At 34.7% G+C, this 18,924-nt stretch overlaps 2 protein-coding genes across 5 annotated transcripts; both read left to right on the forward strand.

The window, feature by feature from the left end:
* Window positions 1–3,391: 3,391 nt before the first annotated feature.
* Window positions 3,392–9,862, forward strand: LOC103497178 (ATP-dependent Clp protease ATP-binding subunit ClpA homolog CD4B, chloroplastic-like). Its single transcript, XM_008459281.3, has 9 exons — window positions 3,392–4,219; window positions 4,990–5,105; window positions 5,193–5,315; window positions 5,408–5,593; window positions 6,803–7,018; window positions 7,603–7,820; window positions 8,134–8,209; window positions 8,292–8,381; window positions 8,584–9,862. The coding sequence occupies exons 1-9, from the start codon at window positions 3,652–3,654 to the stop codon at window positions 9,763–9,765; spliced, it is 2,775 nt and encodes a 924-aa protein (XP_008457503.1). The 5' UTR covers window positions 3,392–3,651; the 3' UTR covers window positions 9,766–9,862.
* A 2,899-nt stretch (window positions 9,863–12,761) lies between these two features.
* LOC103497179 (uncharacterized) lies at window positions 12,762–18,122 on the forward strand. 4 transcript variants are annotated; one of them, XM_008459282.3, is made up of 7 exons: window positions 12,762–12,959; window positions 13,041–13,227; window positions 13,673–13,863; window positions 15,511–15,602; window positions 16,262–16,521; window positions 16,954–17,103; window positions 17,642–18,122. In XM_008459282.3, the coding sequence occupies exons 1-6, from the start codon at window positions 12,872–12,874 to the stop codon at window positions 17,072–17,074; spliced, it is 939 nt and encodes a 312-aa protein (XP_008457504.1). In that variant the 5' UTR covers window positions 12,762–12,871; the 3' UTR covers window positions 17,075–17,103; window positions 17,642–18,122. The 4 variants fall into 4 exon arrangements, with proteins under 4 accessions (XP_008457504.1, XP_008457505.1, XP_008457506.1 ...); XM_008459283.3 differs by having other exon boundaries at window positions 17,742–18,122; XM_008459284.3 differs by having other exon boundaries at window positions 12,763–12,959; window positions 13,062–13,227.
* Window positions 18,123–18,924: the final 802 nt, after the last annotated feature.

Raw genomic sequence — 18,924 nt, forward strand, 5'->3', positions numbered from 1 at the left:
ACAATTCTAACAATGTGTGTCTTTATTATGAATCAAATTAATTATTTTGGTTCAATTAAATATTATTTACTAAGACTTCAATTGAGCCCAAAAATAAGCTTAATTTAGCCCAAAATTAAATATGACCCAAATCCATGTGATTGAGCCCATGGGTATAGTCTATAGACCAGACCAACTCAAGTCCATAAAAGCCCACCAGGGAACTCTATAAACATGGGAGTTCTCTTCATTTGCAAGGGTTGGAAATATTTTAGTCGAGGAGGTCTAGAGAGAATTCTCCCAAGATAGAAGCCTCCTCAACTCCTGAAGTCGACCAACCTCGAAAATCGAAACTCCAACCACCGAAGATTGAAGCTTCTTTGAATATACAAACTTTCTTTCAAGACTCTAATTTCAAGAACACCTTCGGTGATTGAAGCTCCTTTGAAGATACAAGCTTTCTTCCAAGACTCCAACTTCAAGAACACCCTCAAATATTGAAACTCCTTTGAAGATACAAGCTTTCTTCCAAGACTCCAATTTCAAGAACACTTTCGAAGATTGAAGCTCCTTTGAAGATACAAGCTTTCTTCCAAGACTCCAACTTCAAGAACACCCTCAAAGATTGAAGCTCCTTTGAAGATACAAGCTTTCTTGCAAGACTCCAATTTCAAGACCACCTTTGAAGATTGAAGCTCCTTTGAAGATACAACTTTCTTCCAAGACTCCAATTTCAAGAACACCTTTGAAGATTGAAGCTCCTTTTTGAAGATATAAGCTTTCTTCCAAGACTCCAACTTCAAGAACACCCTCAAAGGTTGAAGCTCCTTTGAAGATACAAGCTTTCTTCCAAGACTCCAAGTGCTTCGCTTCCTCAAATAAAGCGTAAGCATCCAGCCGAGAAAGAATCAGATAATCAAATTCTAAAGATCGGACCACATTGCATCAAATCAACGCAAATAAAACATCAACACAAGTTCAACTCCACGAATCAAATTTCTTCATAAATCTCGTGTGAACAACCGCTTCCACCTCCGTCCGTCGCAACTCCTCCGTCGCAAGCCGAGTCGGTTGCCATCGCCGCTGTGGTTTTCCATTGCAGCCACCACGTCCAGCCAATCATCCTCGTCGTTTGCGTTTTGCCAGCCGTCCGCCGCAGCTCCTCGTCGCTCTCCATTAGTCATTCTTCAACCGCGCGGGCCAATCACTTCTGCAAGCCATGCACGAAGCCGCTGAGTCACGCAGTCGTTTCTCTTCAACCACGCGCGTGTCTTCGCACCGAGCCGTCTCTTAGCCGCGTCTCGTCCCAACTGTGCGCGCATGTGTGAGCTGCTTCCCCAACCACCGAGTCGATCCTTACTTGAGCCGCCCCTGCATCCGCAAGTCATTTTTTGCCTCCAGTCGAGCTGAGCCCCCTTTGACCAAGCCATTTGAGCCACCTAACCTATTTTTTATCCTTTTTACCTATTTTTTTGGTAAGTTTGTTTGGGTTTTGGTTAGATCTCAACAAATATTAATTTTGGACCCTAAATAATTCAATTTAATAATAATTTAATTTTGGATTAAATTGAATTATTTTCTTAAAGTGCTGGTTAAATCAATTGGAAGTTGAATTGTGAAACTTTCACAGTTAAGGGTAAATTGAATTCAACCTCAACTTTGGGTAAGTTGAATCAATTGGATTTTTATCATTAAGTGATTGTTAATTAACTTATTAATTTTAGTTATTGGGTTCCCTTGTTGAATAGGACTTGACTGTTGAAAAGCTTGACCGTTACAGTTAGGATAATTTCGATTTAACTAATCTCTAGGTAAGAAATTCTCCTACTAAACCTTCGAATTGAATTTAAGAGACCGCATGTAATTATGATTATGCAGCTAAAATGCATAACTCGATACTATTGATGATGACTGACATTATATGGATGATTGATGATGATGACTGATATTATGTTTATGACTGGTAGTATATTGATGACGACGATTGCGTTATGTTTTTTATGACGATGTTTGATTAAGAATAATATGATCGATATTTATGTCATGTTTATGATGATGTGATGTTATGCTACATGTTATGGATAAGGTGTGCTATTAGCTTTATCTATTAGAGTCAAACCCACATGGGTGTCCCTTATGATCACCACATTTTTATGACTGTGTAGTCTGATGGGATCACCAGCCTAGTATGACATGGACATGATTATGAGTGATTCGATGGGGTCACTCACAGCTCGATTGTCTTAGTGTTTCCTTCGGGTACACTAAAGACCAGTTTGTCCTAGGTGTTCCTTTGGGTTCACCGAATACCAGATATGTTCCTACGGGATCACAAATTGCACGTATTCGAAAACATGCTAGTTTAGAGGTACTACTTTACAGAACTCTAATAGTAAGTTAATAGGCACCTAACAGGACTAATAGTGTGTCCCTTATTGAGTATAGTTTCATATTCACTCTTCTTTAATTTTTACGGGCAAAGGTAGAGGTAAGGGCAGAGCCAAGTTGACGAATGACAAGAAGTGAGCCATAGGGAACACTTTTACTTATGCCTTATGTTATTTGTTCAGATTTCAACATTTATGTATTTTCTTTTTATTTTTCTCCTTTTAAAACTAGATAGGGCTCGAGTTAGGATTTTATTTTTTAAGACTTATTTCTATATACATTTGTTTATGATTTTAAATGAGTAATTTAATGTTATTGTTTTATTTTCTATTTTAATTAAAGAAATTTTAAAATTATTTTTCTTTTAAGTAGTAATGACCTCGTAAAGAGTTGGATCGTGCCCCCGACTAAGACCAAACCTGAAATATTTAAAAAATGGCTAGTTTTGTTACACGTAAGTTTCCTAAAAATTATTTAATTTAATATTAAATCTAATTTTATTTTTTATAAATTTAATAAAATAGAGAGTGTAGAAATTCATTTAAATTAAATTTATCAAAAATAGTTTAGATTTTCATAAATTAGTTTTAAAATAAAATATTTGAAAATATGAAAAATAATAACAAATAAAAGACCTGAAATAATAAAATTAACAAAAATTAAATATAAAATAAGTAACTTAATTACAATAAGTATTTAATTAGATATAATTTCGTAAATAAAATAAATTAAAAATAATATTTTTTAGAGATCATTCAGTTAATTAAAAATAAATAATATTCTATAAATAAAAGAATAAAATTTAAAAAATAAATAAAATAATAAAACTCTCAAAAATTGTATAGAGATTAAAAAAGGAAAGGTAAAAAAGGAGGAATTATGATAACTTTAAAATAAGAATTAGCATAATTATCTTTTCAAATAGGGTTGTGTTAAATCTCGACCCAAACGACCAAAAGATAATGTTTGTAAAAAAATAAATGTTTTTCCAATATCATGTAGATTACAGATATAAGAATAAATAATTATTGAAAAAAAGATGTTACGATTTATTATAAATAATGAATCCGACTACCCTAAATCGGGAAAACCCTAACTATTCTATCTTGTTCGCTCTCACGATCACCCGTCCGGCAGTGGTTCCTTGTGGGCGACGGCGGCGGCTGTTTCTTATCTTATGACCATCCACCCAAACGGCGGCGGCCATTGATTGTTATCCAGATAGAAGCAGTTCCTTCGAGACAACCTCTATTTCTCTCTTAAAGCTGACAATTTTTGAAAATCATGGCTAGAGTTTTGGTTCAACCCACTAATATTCCTGGTCTGGTTGTTGGAAGGAAGAGTCCTTCTTCAAAAGGATCAGGTAATTCAAAACGGGCTGTTAAAATGATGTCTAGTGTACATTCACCTTGTATGAGGATGAGAAGCTTTTCTGGACTTAGAGGGTTGAATTCTTTGGATAATATGTTTAGACCTGGGCAAGATTTTCATTCCAAGATGGCTATTGCAATCTCTTCAAGGCGAGTAGGGAGGGCTAGCAGATGTGTTCCAAGAGCAATGTTTGAGCGATTTACTGAAAAGGCAATTAAAGTAATTATGCTTGCTCAGGAGGAAGCGAGGCGACTTGGTCACAATTTTGTTGGTACGGAGCAGATCCTTTTGGGTCTTATTGGGGAAGGCACTGGTATTGCTGCTAAGGTCCTTAAATCTATGGGAATTAATCTTAAAGATGCGCGTGTGGAGGTGGAGAAGATAATTGGTCGGGGTGGTGGTTTTGTTGCTGTAGAAATTCCATTCACTCCTCGTGCAAAGCGTGTTTTGGAACTCTCTCTCGAAGAAGCTCGCCAACTTGGTAATACTCCTCTCCCACTTTTGTTCTTTTAAAAAGGCGAAGGGAAGAAACTTGTGTTCTGAAGAATCTACCACCCATTCGATTTTGTTCCACTTGAATGTGTTCGATTTCTCTTTGTATAGCTACAATTTGCAATTTTTCAGTAATTTTGTTTCTTAGTTTAAGACGAGATTCACCCCTAGGGGTTCCTGTGGCAAGTAAGGGCTTGAAGCTTTGGTGGGTGCTTAAATTTGTGTTCAGAACTAGAATAATTGATAAGAAAATCAATCATTGTTTTGACCGAAGTCGTTGTCTCAGAGAGCTGGTGTATGAGAACTAATAATCTTTCTATGAAGTAGAAAGATGTGGCTTGATTCAATTCATATCATTTGAAATGCACGATATTGATGTTATACTTGGTTGGCATTTTCTCAATGTAGTATTTCGTTAATTTTTTCAACTTAAAAAAATTTAGAAATTTCACTATATTTTTTTGCATGCAAAAATTGTATTGATCAATGATCGTTGTCCAAAGGTATCTTTTTTCCTAACAATTTTCAGTTTAACGATCCCTTGTATGTTAACATTTCAAACTTATACTATTTTTGTTTGTAGATGCTAAATTTATGAAGGGATGTTATCCCATGCGTATTTATGTGTGTCTGTAGATATGTAGGTTATGCCCTTGGGTTGGACCTTGTCTTATGTATTTCTTACGTGTGCTGTACTGTCATTGAACTTCTTAGCGTTGTATTCACTATAAATCTTGTATGAATTTCCTGTATTTTCAGGCCACAATTATATTGGATCGGAGCACTTGCTTCTGGGACTACTTCGTGAAGGGGAGGGTGTTGCAGCTCGCGTTCTTGAGAATTTAGGTGCCGACCCCGCAAACATACGGACTCAGGCAAGAATTTTGTCCTGAAACTATATATTTTTAATTTGAGGCTGACATTTTAAATTTAACGTGATCATTTACTATTTGAGTTAACAGGTTATTAGAATGGTGGGTGAGAGCACAGAGGCTGTTGGTGCTGGTGTTGGAGGAGGGAGCAGTGGGAACAAGATGCCGACCCTGGAAGAGTATGGGACAAACTTAACTAAGCTGGCAGAAGAGGTGCTTTGGAAATATATATTCTGTAACTCCTGACGAGGACTTGTTTATTCTGTGAAAACATAGATTCTCATTTCAGTTTCTTGTCTTTTCAGGGTAAACTAGATCCCGTTGTTGGTAGGCAGCAGCAAATAGAACGTGTAACCCAAATTCTTGGTCGTAGAACAAAAAATAACCCTTGCCTCATTGGTGAACCTGGTGTTGGGAAAACTGCCATTGCCGAAGGTCTGGCTCAAAGGATTGCTAACGGTGATGTTCCTGAAACAATAGAAGGGAAGAAGGTTAGAGTTTGGTCTTACATTAACTGGCCTCTTTTATTAGAATACAAGAACATACCTCCATATTGCTTGTTGAACAATCAATGTTAATGTTCTAAAATGTTAAGCTGTATTATTTGTTGTTTCCTTATGTATTTTCTTCTCTTAGAAATTCAGAAAGGAAAAACTTTAGGATTTATTGTTGATAATAATATGGCTAGAGAATGTCTATGGTGTGCTTGAGTTCTTGTGTTTTCTCGCGTGGTGTTCTTTTTAACATACAAATGGGAAGAATGGAAAACCTTTCCCTATGAACTTTAATTTGTATAGCTTTGCATTCCTATATGGTTGACTGTGTTTGAGTATTTTTCTTCGACGCTTGTGTTGTTGATAATGTTTGTCAGGGGATGGTACAATGTTAAAATTCCCAGTACGACCCTTGAGGGTAGAAATTAAAGTAAATACTTGGGACACTAACTTGTTTGTAACTTACTGTAGAGAACTAGAGATCCTTTGGTGGTTTTTTTTATCACTAAGCATGTTATTATAGATAATCATTTTTTCATAATTTTCCTTGTCCTTTTGTATAACTTTTCATGATTTCCGTTGTCCTTTTGTTTTTGGGACATCTAGCCCCCCTTTCTGTAGCTTTTCATTCACCCATTTACTAATTTTGAACCTTCGAGTAGAAGTCTTACTTACACAACTTTTTGAAAACGTTTTTGTAAGTAGTTCATATCAGCTTTTAGGACCAATACATATGATTTTATTTTCTTGATGGTAGTTTTTGTGGTCTAATATCTAAAACCGTTATTGTAACATTTCCAGTATGATGTATATATTTCTTCACAATGTTACTTCTGAATGACCAATTTCAAAGAAGACACTGAATCTTGCACCCTTCATAGAAATATTGATGCTACATTTATGTGGGTATTGGGTGGCTTTTCTTTTAATAAGAAACAAAGTATTGTGCAATTGTATATCCATCTCAACCATAGTTATAATTGAGCAGTAGGCTGCCCTTTGCTAGCAGCAGACAAGACAAGGAACAGAAACTCTGTATGATATTTATTTCTGTTAATTGTTCTCTTGATACAAATCAATGAACCATTTTGTTTGTTTAACCCGTTCTACACTCTTTCTTTTTTAATTTGGTTTAGTTGGCTATTTTTCTCCATTTGTTGGCGCACTTGTTATTGAGTTAATTTTTTAGAATCATCTGTTGTGCAGGTTATAACGTTGGATATGGGCCTTCTTGTAGCTGGCACAAAATATCGTGGGGAGTTTGAAGAAAGACTAAAGAAACTGATGGAGGAAATAAAACAAAGTGATGAAATAATTCTATTTATTGATGAGGTGCATACATTAATTGGAGCAGGGGCTGCAGAAGGAGCTATTGATGCAGCAAACATATTAAAACCTGCCCTTGCAAGGGGTGAACTGCAGGTATTCTCGAGACAAAATAATTCACATAAAAAAGTCCAAAACAACTAAGAGGCTGTGATTGTGGGAAGCTATTGCATAAAGAACTTCCACTCTAGGTTACAGAAAGAAAAAAATAATGTATGGCAACCTAACAATTTTCTGTGATAAGAAACCGAACACTCCCAACAAAATAAGGCCAAAACAATTTAGAGTTCTGGGCAGTGTAAAATAGAAAAGGAAGCTGTTGGATGAAAACCTTCCACTCTAGGTTAATATATGGAGTCGTGGTTAATCAACATTTTTAGGGTTCAATTTACATAACTCTTTTAGAACCAAAACTAACCACCTGGATCTCTTCTCAATTTTTGTCAACCAATTGTATTTTAATGAGGATTCTACTCAATGAAGAGATATCCTGTATCTGTTATGACAAAAGGTGACACAAAATACAATTGGTGCAAAATATAGGATAATGAATGCTTGTAAAGGTTAGAACAATACAGGCTGTTAATTTTCAATCCATGTAATTCTTACAATGTTAAGTTACATGTGTTATTTCTTTGCTTTCTGCTCTTCCTAATTGTCTGGTTCTCTATTTTTTACAGTGCATTGGTGCGACAACCTTGGACGAATACAGAAAACATATCGAGAAGGATCCAGCCCTAGAACGGCGATTTCAGCCGGTTAAAGTGCCAGAACCATCTGTGGATGAAACGATACAGATTTTGAAGGGCCTTAGGGAGCGCTATGAAATCCACCACAAACTTCGTTACACAGATGAAGCAATAGAAGCTGCTGCACAGCTGTCATATCAGTATATTAGGTATGCTCTTTTTTGTCTTTTTTTCTCTTCCCCTGAAAGTACATTAAGTATGCTATCATTGCCTTGAAAGTTGTGGAGAGAGAAAGCCCTGTGATGTTTAATATCCACTTGTTCTACCTTGTAATAGACTAATTTGGTTGGATAACTATTTGATAACATTGAAGACCACATCTTTGAGTCGATTATGTCAGCATAAAGTGTCCAAGTTATTACCTGGCCATTTTGTATGTATTATGATAATTGATGTGTGTATAGACTGTCTTGTCATGTCTGTGCTTAAGAATAATTGGTTAATGAGTATGTGTAATTTCAGTGATCGATTCTTGCCTGACAAGGCAATCGACTTGATTGATGAAGCAGGGTCCAGGGTTCGCCTCCGTCATGCTCAGGTATGTTCTTGTAATCCTTGTGACTTCTCCAATCCGGTCATTTTTCTACATGATTTTGCTACATGTTTAATGCTATTTACAGCTACCTGAGGAAGCTAAGGAGGTTGAGAAAGAGCTCAGGCAGATCACAAAGGAGAAGAATGATGCTGTTCGGAGTCAAGATTTTGAGAAGGTAATTTTGTTCTCTTTTATTTTTCTCCTAACAGCATTTTACTGTTCAGTTTCCTGGAACCACACGTTGGTGTTCTTTTTATCTGGGTTTTCATATGAATGATCAAGTGGTAGAAAAATCTAAATTTTTGTATTTCCATGCCATTTTAGTAGCTGATTGAGTTCTAGTGAATGAAACTTAAGTGAAATTTTACTTTAAACAGGCTGGAGAATTGCGTGATAGAGAAATGGAACTTAAGGCTAAGATCTCTGCCCTAATCGACAAGGGCAAGGAGATGAGCAAGGCAGAAAGCGAGGCAGGAGATGTAGGCCCTGTTGTGACCGAAGTTGATATTCAGCATATTGTCTCCTCCTGGACTGGCATTCCTGTTGAGAAAGTATCCACTGATGAATCTGACCGCCTGCTCAAAATGGAAGAGACTCTTCATAGGAGGGTCATTGGTCAAGATGAAGCAGTTAAAGCCATCAGCCGTGCCATACGCCGAGCTCGTGTTGGGCTCAAGAATCCCAATCGTCCGATTGCCAGCTTTATATTTTCTGGTCCAACTGGTGTGGGTAAATCTGAGTTAGCAAAAGCATTGGCTGCTTACTATTTTGGTTCTGAAGAAGCAATGATTCGTCTCGATATGAGTGAATTTATGGAAAGACATACTGTTTCCAAGCTCATTGGTTCTCCCCCTGGGTATGTTGGTTACACAGAGGGTGGTCAATTAACTGAGGCTGTTCGTCGTCGTCCGTACACAGTGGTTCTCTTTGATGAGATTGAAAAGGCTCATCCTGACGTGTTCAACATGATGCTTCAAATTCTAGAGGATGGAAGGTTGACAGATAGCAAGGGCAGAACAGTAGACTTCAAGAATACACTTTTGATAATGACATCGAATGTGGGAAGCAATGTAATAGAGAAGGGAGGTCGCAGAATAGGGTTCGACCTCGATTACGATGAGAAGGACAGTAGTTATAACCGCATCAAGATGTTAGTGACAGAGGAACTGAAACAATACTTCAGGCCTGAGTTTTTGAACAGGTTGGACGAAATGATCGTGTTCCGTCAGCTCACAAAACTAGAGGTGAAGGAGATTGCGGATATAATGCTGAAGGAGGTATTTGATAGACTAAAAGGAAAAGAAATTGATCTTCAAGTTACCGAGAGATTCAGAGAGAGGGTAGTTGATGAAGGATACAACCCAAGCTATGGTGCCAGACCATTGAGAAGGGCAATCATGAGACTTTTGGAGGACAGCATGGCTGAGAAGATGCTGGCTAGGGAGATCAAGGAGGGCGACTCTGTTATTGTGGACGTCGATTCTGATGGAAACGTGACAGTTCTCAACGGCAGCAGTGGAGCTGCACCCGAGTCTTTGGCAGATCCTATTCCTGTGTAACCTGTAAAGGTACGCGAACATTTTATTTGATAGAGAGAATAAACAATCTTATTGTTTAAAAGTTATGAAATGAAATGTATTTCCATCCTTGATTCAATGGAGTGTACATTCATTTATAATCTATTTCTAACTAGAAAATGGATGGGGCAGCTGGTGTAAAGGATCTTGAAATGTGTAGTTGATTTGTTACTTCTTTTCTATTCAAGTTTTATTTTATAATTTAATGGCTATTTTTCAGTACATGGATTGTTTTGAGAAATAGGAGTCGAACATATGATTGTTTTTAGTTTGAACAAATTTTTTCTTTGGTGATTTTGGGTCTTTTTTTTCAAAGAAGAGCTTGTTTTCTTTTTCACCCTTGATAATGAAAGTAATGTAAGCATTCTAAGAGCTGTTAATATGCAATTACTCTTATGCCCTCACCACGTCATTAAATTCGTCGTACTTAATTAACAAATTAAATTCTCAACAAATTAATTGTTTTACTCTATTTAATTGTACAATCCACACATAACAATTCTGTTGCATACAACACATAATTTCTCAACAAAGTTATTCACTAAAAAGTCATCTTCTCCACCAGCTAAAAAATGTTCATTGTTAGAAAAACAAATTTTCTTTCTTTAAGAAAGTTTACCAAAAGTATTTAAATGACGATGCTTTCTTCCTAAACATTCTTTTTCTAAGCTAATCCAGAAATACCGGCGTTTGGAAGGTAGAGAAGCCTGAATTTTGCCTTAAAATTCATAATCTGTGAATCTTGAATTATGTTGTTTTTTATTAAATTCTAAATCCAATAAAATAAGTTTTTCTGAACTTTATGTATTGACATAAAAGTTACTCAAGTTTGAGTAAATAGTCTAATTGATCTATACTATAGAAATAGAGTTAGACACCTTATTTTGGGATATGTTGTTTTTGGACTTTATAATTTCAATCCACTTTTTATTTAGCACAAAAGTGATTATAAATTGAGATATGTGAGTGGAAGCGTCTTGTGTAATGAGATGTATAAGGCTACAACATGAGATAGTCATATTTACACTATAATCTCGTTTATAGTTTAAAACTGACTTCTTCGACTACAATAACGTAGGTAAATTGATCTTAATCTTGAGCTAATTATGAACTTTGTTTATTCGATCATATTTTAGATTTGAGTAGGTGAGGGCAGTTCAACAATGTTAAGATAAAATTCACTTCTACCCGCTTCTAGGGATAGTAGAGAGGTCGTTTCTTAAGGTGTGATTCTGGGATTTGAAACCACTCATTGGCTCAAGAGGGACTTGGTGTAGTAGTTAGATTATAAACCAATTGTTCATTAGAGAATCAGTGAGACTTAAGGAATAATATGTAATCTTGAGGGTAAGATGATATTCTAACCCAACATATTTACTAATCATGGTTATATAAACTAGACACAAATATATATATAATAAAGAAAATGCAACTATGAGCTATATAGTGGGTAGTTATGTTAGTTAATGAATGTGAATTAACCAGGTTAAAAGTTTAATCGGTTAATTTTGAATCGTTGGAGCTCATGATTTGTAGGTCTATTAGGTCTCTCTACTAGCTCATAACGGAATTAAACTTAGAAAAACGTGATTGAGGCATTCGAATTATTTGCATTTATTTAGAGAATAAATCGTTAATAATATTTGATATGATTAACGATTACAAGTTGGGAGAGAAATGAAAATTTAAATATTGGTAATTTGAATAGAGATTCGAAATAGGTTAATCAGATCGATCAGATTGATGATTAAAATAATAATTTAATATTTGATACCAAATTTTAGTTAATTAATTATAAAATTATTTAATTAAATAAAAAATTTGAAAATTTAAGGAATTTTGGCTTTGAGAGTCAAATGAATAAAGTTTGACTTTAGTTAGTGGATTTCTCCGACTTGCTCGGATAGGTGTTATTCACTAATCTCTCCACAAATTCCACTTTGATGCATAAATTAAGTGTGTAATTGAGCTGCAAAATTGATTTGCATAACTTATGACTATTAGTACATGAGTTTTGATTAGATTAAACACTCTTTTGATGTTGAGAATTTTGCTACAAAATGCTTGCTGAAGAACTCTCTCATATTATAATATCCCTCAAATTGATCACAAATTTGATCCTACAATAAAGTTAGTTATATGAAGAGTGGAAGAGATCTTGGTGGTGATTCTTGAAGAATTTGATGGTGAATTTGAGCTATAAAGATATGAACTTTAATAATTTGTTTTTGTGATCGGTGCATGTTTAATCATTAAAACTGATGTAGTTACTTCCACGACATAATCGACATATCTATCAAATAGAAGATTTGAATAGACGTTATATAATTTTTTTTCTTGTGTTAAGTGGACTTAGCCATTTGTTGTTTCATATCAAGTATAACTTTTTTATATCCTTTCCGACTCCCATAAAGACAGAATATCTCAAGTCTGATTCCAAATCTACTAAAAAGATTCAAGCCTATCCTCTTGCTTCCCCGCGCCGAAACCAATTAATTCAGGGGGAGCTGACTCTTTCTCTTATGCTTGGTCTTACACCTTGAAAATGGTACTTCTGACTAATGCTACCTCTGAAGACATGGAAGAACTCTTCCCCGACCCCTATCAAAGAAAAATGTGGTCATTTTTTACATATTTTTTGTGCATGCAACATGACTCATTAATAAAGTTGTTATGGTACACTTACATTTTGAGATATTTCACCAATAATATAAATTCAAACTTGTTATTAAAATCCTATACTACAAATTCTAAAACCTAACTTCAATTATTTGTTTGGAACATTTTTTTAAAAAAATCACAATATTAAAATAGATACAGTAAAATCTGTCGAAATCTAATTTGAGTATTATTTTGTTGTATTTTGAAGTAGTTTTATTTTTTTTTCAAAATAATTTTAAAAAATAGCTGTTAGCTTTATTTTTACTAAGTTTTCTTTTCAACTTAAAATTTCATTATTAAAGAAAAGAAATTTAAAAAACGTTCGAAACTAAAATTGGAATTGGGAAATAGGAAATACCCTAAACCCTGGGGAGAGCGGTTTTCCCTCCTCTTCTTTCTTCTCCGATGAATTGAAGAACATCAATCTATGGTGAAAATGAGGATTAAGCTTCTTCCTACTAGACGAATACACTCCTACAGTTCTATCGACCACTTAACTTCCGGCTTAAAATCAGGTATAAACCCTCTCCTTCTCTCTTTCTCCTTCTCATAGTTCTTCAAGTCCTGTTATTTTAACGGAGGCATTCGGTTTTCAGTTAATCTTCATCATTTTGCAGCGTTCAGGTGGAAAGAGCTTGATAATTTTGTACCTAACTCAAATAGATGGTGGCGAGGAAGATCCTATGTTCCGTCTGTTGCTTCAGATATACCCGGTCCTGTGAAGGATCGTAAACGTGTCCCTATAGAAAAACGGCGAGCGATGATCGAATCTTTTGTGCACAAGTAATTTCTTGTTTTCTCCTCGTTTAAAATTTGTTCTCGGTTGATTTCACTTCTCTGAATTGTGGCAAATGACTGAATAGTTCTGATTTTAGTAATTAAGAGTATGATCATGAAGAAAAATGTGTATTGCGTTTATTATCACTGATTACTTCAAGGAATTAGCATGTGTTCCTATTATTCTTCTGTTGCTGAAGGTATCCATTCCTCTTACTGATTATGGAACCTGAGAAAAGTAACAAATGAAGGAAAATTTGATAGCTTTTGAGAGTTCTAATGCACCCTCAGCAACAAGCTTCTTTTTGCGTCAGTTTGAAGCTATAATGAATTTGTTTCTGTTTTGTTACTCGTTTTGTTGTCTGCAGGTGAACAAGTTTGTTAAATGCATCTTCCACTTTCTTGTTAATTTGCATTTTGGTTGGTAAATACTTCATTATTCGTTCTGCAGGTATAAGGCATCAAATACTGGGAAGTTCCCTTCGTTAGCAACTACTTTTAAAGAAGTAGGTGGCTCTTACTATGTTGTTAGGAAAATCATTCAGGAGCTTCAGAATGAATCTTCATTGTCTTACTTAAAGGGTAGAAGTAAAAAGTCGTTTCAAGAAACAGAAATCAAAAGTAATGGAAGCTTAACTGAAGGTGAAATTTCTACTAGAAGTATTTTCAGTTCTTAAAAGGTTTTTGGGCCTGAAGAATGAGGCTCAATTTTTTTCACATTGAGTCTCTTGCCTTCTTTAGATCATAAGAGACTTATGCCTCCATCAGTTTACCATATATTAAAGAAAAAAAATATAAATTATTAACGTGAGGAGAACGGCTGAAGAAGTTCAAAGAATCCTTATTGTGAAGAGTCTGCTTCCTTAGTTTGAGGAGTGGAAAACCTGTTCTGTAGTTTAGAAGAAATGGCAAAGGAAAATATCGAAATTATGGTTCAAGCTATATTAAGCAAAGGATAAACAAAGAGTAAGGAAATCGAGGAGACATGGAAAAATCAATGTGAGCTTGAACTCTTGAAGTTTTACCAAGTAAGAAGTGGTCCCTGCTTGATCCCTTAAACCTACCAACATTTCTCTTGCCGTATTCAACACAAAGACTTCCATTCTCACCCATTCTGATTAGTTTGCTCCAAAGTTTGGTTCTCTTGAAAAATTCGTTCACGAAGATTTCTGCCATGAAAGGGAGGTAATTGTAGCTTCCTTTGAATAGTTGGAAGTTTTCTCACCTCATTTTTGATACCCCCCTTGGCTTCACCTCCTTTCTCTCAATCCATTGGTCCTTTTCCTTTTACAGCCACAAAGGGTTTTGTTAGGTTTAATTTTTCCACGTGGGTGTCCATTCTTGGGTTTTTTTAATAGGTTTAATTATTTTGGACTGAAATTTCATCCTATAATTAGTTGTGGGATTCCTTCGCATGCTTGTTATTTGTATACTTTTGTACTTCCTTTCATATTACACAATGCAAACTCGGATTCTTACTAACAAAAGAAGTTCTGTGCATGTAAGACACCCTTTTTCAGCATTTGACTTCTACTCGCGAAATGCAGCTATATTTTCATCTGTTGCTGGAATTTTCTGCACCTCTCCTACTGCTACTTCCAACCTCTAGTGATTTCAATCTCTTGTTGATCTTCTTCCTAATAATTGAGGATGGAGCTCTGATACTAATCGATAAGGGGCAACTAATGTAGTAAAATAAAATAACAATGTATTATAACCTAATTATTGGGAAAAGAAGGTAAAATTCTTGAAACTCTTTGAGAGGTCTCAATTTCTCCCATAGGTTAATTCTAACATACTTATTTTATGTCATCCCACACTATTACATCTTTGATACCAATTGATAAGTGGCAACTTACATCTTCACTTCTATACTTCCCTCACGCAAACCACCCGTATGACATCCCACACTACCCTTTGGTACAAAGATAGTGCTCCCACCATAAACTAACTTGTTTATACTATTCACCCCGTTCCTTCATCCTTGCATATGTAAATATAACTTACATTGTGTCTTACTGATTCTATCAAGAAAATAATTGATTAAGATCTGACGTATTTCTTTAATACTTTTATTTAATGATAATGTCGAGTACTGGCTTACATTTTTATGACTTCGCTTTTCTTTTTTGTCCTTTTCTTCCTTGCAAAATTTACTTCTCATTATCACAAGACTTTTTCCTCCCCTTTTTTTAAAGCTTAGGACCACATTTGCAATGAATTGAGTATAATGTTTCTTTGAGTTCAACGACAAGAACTATTCTCATTGGATGATTATTCATGATGCAGAGAGCCTTAATGTTAGTGGAAAACATTTGGAAGCAGCATCTGAATTGCAAAAGTCCTCTTGTGCTGAGAACACATTGTCTGCTGCTGATGATGTAAGCTTGCAACTCATAAATTTTCTCTATCATAATCGTTACAAGTATTTCTACTGAATACGGAAGTTACAATGTTCTCTTGAGAAAGTTGTAAGGCTAGGTTGATCTAGTTTGGGACCTTCTTTGGTGGATTTTCTTCGTTAATGGTGTTACAGCGTACACAAAAAAGGTTGCAAGAAGACATCTAGAAGCTATCTCGTTGTTTGGTTGTTTTTTCACCTAAGTGGTATATTTGAAAAAAATGGAAAATAAGTTTACCACTGAACATGTAGTCTGTTTAAAGAAACTATTGTATTTAATTTTTCTCGTAAAGTAATTTCATTGGAAGTACGAAACTACAATGTGCGTGTGTGTGTGTGTGTTTTTTGTTAAAAATCAGCAACAAATTGAGGGAGTTGCTGGATCAAACTATTTACATATATGTTCGTTTATCTTATCAGGGAAACTCTTTTTTCTGAATTAAGTATAGAAGTTTTCATTTTTGATTTAGTCCAGAATTATGATGGAAATGATTCAAACTGTCTTCTATCTCACACAACCATATAACAATAATTTTGAAGGGAATTCTATCATTCATTTTATTCAATCACAAATGTTAACACTGGTTGAAGGTCTCCAGTGTTAGATCTTTCAGTTATTTATTGTGTAATTGAACACAGGTTAGCCATTCTGTCCTTCCAATGAGAAGCAATCTTTTGGAGGACTCTGAGGACATTATTTCTTCTCATAAGAAACCATATGATGATGATAAGAAGTTTGACATTTCTCAACAAGTTTCTACTGAAAGCCATGCACTAAAAAATGAACGAGATGTGGTCTCTGATGTTCACCTTGAAAGTAGAACATCTGAAGAGCTGAAGCATGAAGAAGGTCCATACGGTAAAGAGCAACAAGTTCAGAGTTCTCCTGAATTACACAGGTTTGTTGACCTTATTCATATTGGATTATATGGATATTCCACAAAAAAGTTCTTTTTGTTTCCTTGATGTGCCAATCGTTTACTCCCCAATTAAGCTAATAAAACAATACATGAGGCCCAAATAATCCTTTCCATTTTGCAACAATCAAGCCTAAAGTATCACCAGATATAACACAATGTAAAATTATTTGTCAATATAGCAAATTTAGATTCAACTCTTGGAGGCTATCGATAATAGACCGTATCATTGGTAGGCGCAAATGAATCTATCATTAATAGGAGTTTATCAATGATAAAGTCTATTGCTATATTTGCAATTCTTTGAAAATGTTATTATACTTAATTACTATCCCTAAAAAGTATTATTCAATGCGTATTCTTGGGTGATTAATTAGATAACTGAAATCTTCTTGCAATCTTTCTATTTTCCAGAGTGAACATTAAGACTAGGACAGTGGATGAGGCTCAGCATACAGCAATTGAATCAAAACCATGGGGAGAACGTATTAAGTCAATTGTAGATGGTATATTCAACATGTGGAGGAAACGTTAAATCCGTCTTAGAAGTGTTAACCGGAGCTTGTAAGTTTATTGGCTTCAGACTGCTTAGATATAATGTCTCTGTTTAATATATGACATTAGTCCTTCTTGATTGGCTGTTTATTCCCTTGAGTAATCTTTTTTTGAATTTCCAGGTTTTTTACATTATGATTAGTTCTGCGTTTGAAACGAATTTTTGACTCTTATTTGAATTGTTTTTAGGTCCATACCACCTAGTACTTGTTCTGAAATGTAATCATATAATATTTTTGACAATGTGAGAGTGAAAGGGTTCATAGCTAGTCTCCTTTGCTCGTGAAACCTTTTTTGTTTATCAAAAAATGCTCTCAACAATTTTTTTTTGTTTGTAAAATCGCCTCTATTCATTTGAATATAGAGAAATGATCTTCTTCTCCGTTTATTTTTTATTTTTAAAATTTTCACTTTTCTTTCTTTATTTGAATTTTTTTTTTCAAGTCTCATATTATCCTTCTTGTTCTGATTTTTCTTTCTTTTTTGTATTTTTCCCTGAATATTTTGTGTTATTTTTTGCTTTTTTCTTCTTGTTTCTTTTTCTCAGATATCTCAAAGTATCGGAAAATACAGCAGTCTTGATCCGCTTTTTTTGTCGGGATTATTGCCTAAAATCTCAACGTCTTATAATTTATCCTCTTTTGTAGATCTATCCTATGTTCAATTCCTGTTGTTGTTTGGCTTTCTTCAAATACCTTTTGAAGCTTATTTGGGGAGGAGCTGATTTGGTTTGGCATCTGATCTTGATACACTTTCGGACTCTAGCTTATCCTTTCCTGATTCTTTTATTCACATCGAAGAAATTCTCGATAGTGAGAAGCATTTGCTCTTAATTGAATTTTATAAGATAGAAGACTAGGAGCCTAGAAATAGGAGACCTTAGGCATATGGCACATCATTGGATCAAGGGATCACATAAAACTGTCCAAAATCTAATTAGCTATAAAAATAAAGGACTAATTACTTAGGCTTCTAAGAGTACTTGAAGACGATGCTAAATAGAAGTTTTGATTTCCTAGTTTTGTTTATCTTTATTATTTGCAAACAATCTTGAAACCACTCATTCTATTGGCTGCCACTTGGTTTACATTAAAAACCATTTTCTTAGAAACATTACGTCTCATAAATAGTCTGGTCAGAAATGACACTTGAAATAGTTTCATATTAGTACTTGTTAACAGTAAAGACTGGTTGCAATTGATAACTCCTTTCCGTTTGCTGATGAATCTCCATTTCCCTTAATTTTCCTTGTGAATTCATGTTTTGGGTAAATTCCAATGAATTGATCACATTTGTAGTGTTTTCCCTACTTCTAGATTTATTGGCATGCTTGACTTTAGTTTTAAATCCTTATGGTGTTAAATTTCTACATCTTAGTACGTTTGGGTGTCGAAATTTAAAAGCTACGTAAGTTTGAGAGCTCAACTTTGTAGTTATCTATCACCACACATGTGAAACTTATGTTTTCTTATTTATTATTATTATTATTTTTCTGGCTTCTTGTGAAATGATACAAACGAACAAATAACATTTTTTCGTCATAACGTAGAGTGAGCTCATCAGCGGCGGAGCATTTTCCTTTAAAATTTTCTCTATTGGTTTTAGCTCTTAAAAGTTTGACATGGTGTGGATTAATTTATATCAAGTTGAGAGTGATTATTTTACCAAATAATCAATCTTTCTCAATAGCGTATAAAAATAGAAAACTTTCTAGTACTTTTGGTAGTATAATGTTAAACCACCATTATTGTTCACATACAATAGTAGAAATAAGGGGAAGTTGGTACGTGAAATGTTAGTTAGAAATGTGGAGGGAAATGTGGAAAGAGG

This window comes from Cucumis melo, chromosome 12, assembly GCF_025177605.1.
Source record: "Cucumis melo cultivar AY chromosome 12, USDA_Cmelo_AY_1.0, whole genome shotgun sequence".
Lineage (NCBI taxonomy): Eukaryota > Viridiplantae > Streptophyta > Magnoliopsida > Cucurbitales > Cucurbitaceae > Cucumis > Cucumis melo.

Coding starts and splice junctions, on each gene's coding strand:
- LOC103497178 (XM_008459281.3), top strand. CDS start 3,652: ATGGCTAGAGTTTTGGTTCAACCCACTAATATTCCTGGTCTGGTTGTT. Junction 5,316..5,407: donor TAACTAAGCTGGCAGAAGAG/GTGCTTTGGAAA, acceptor TTGTCTTTTCAG/GGTAAACTAGATCCCGTTGT. Junction 8,210..8,291: donor TTCGCCTCCGTCATGCTCAG/GTATGTTCTTGT, acceptor TGCTATTTACAG/CTACCTGAGGAAGCTAAGGA.
- LOC103497179 (XM_008459282.3), top strand. CDS start 12,872: ATGGTGAAAATGAGGATTAAGCTTCTTCCTACTAGACGAATACACTCC. Junction 12,960..13,040: donor AACTTCCGGCTTAAAATCAG/GTATAAACCCTC, acceptor TTCGGTTTTCAG/TTAATCTTCATCATTTTGCA. Junction 13,864..15,510: donor TAATGGAAGCTTAACTGAAG/GTGAAATTTCTA, acceptor TTCATGATGCAG/AGAGCCTTAATGTTAGTGGA.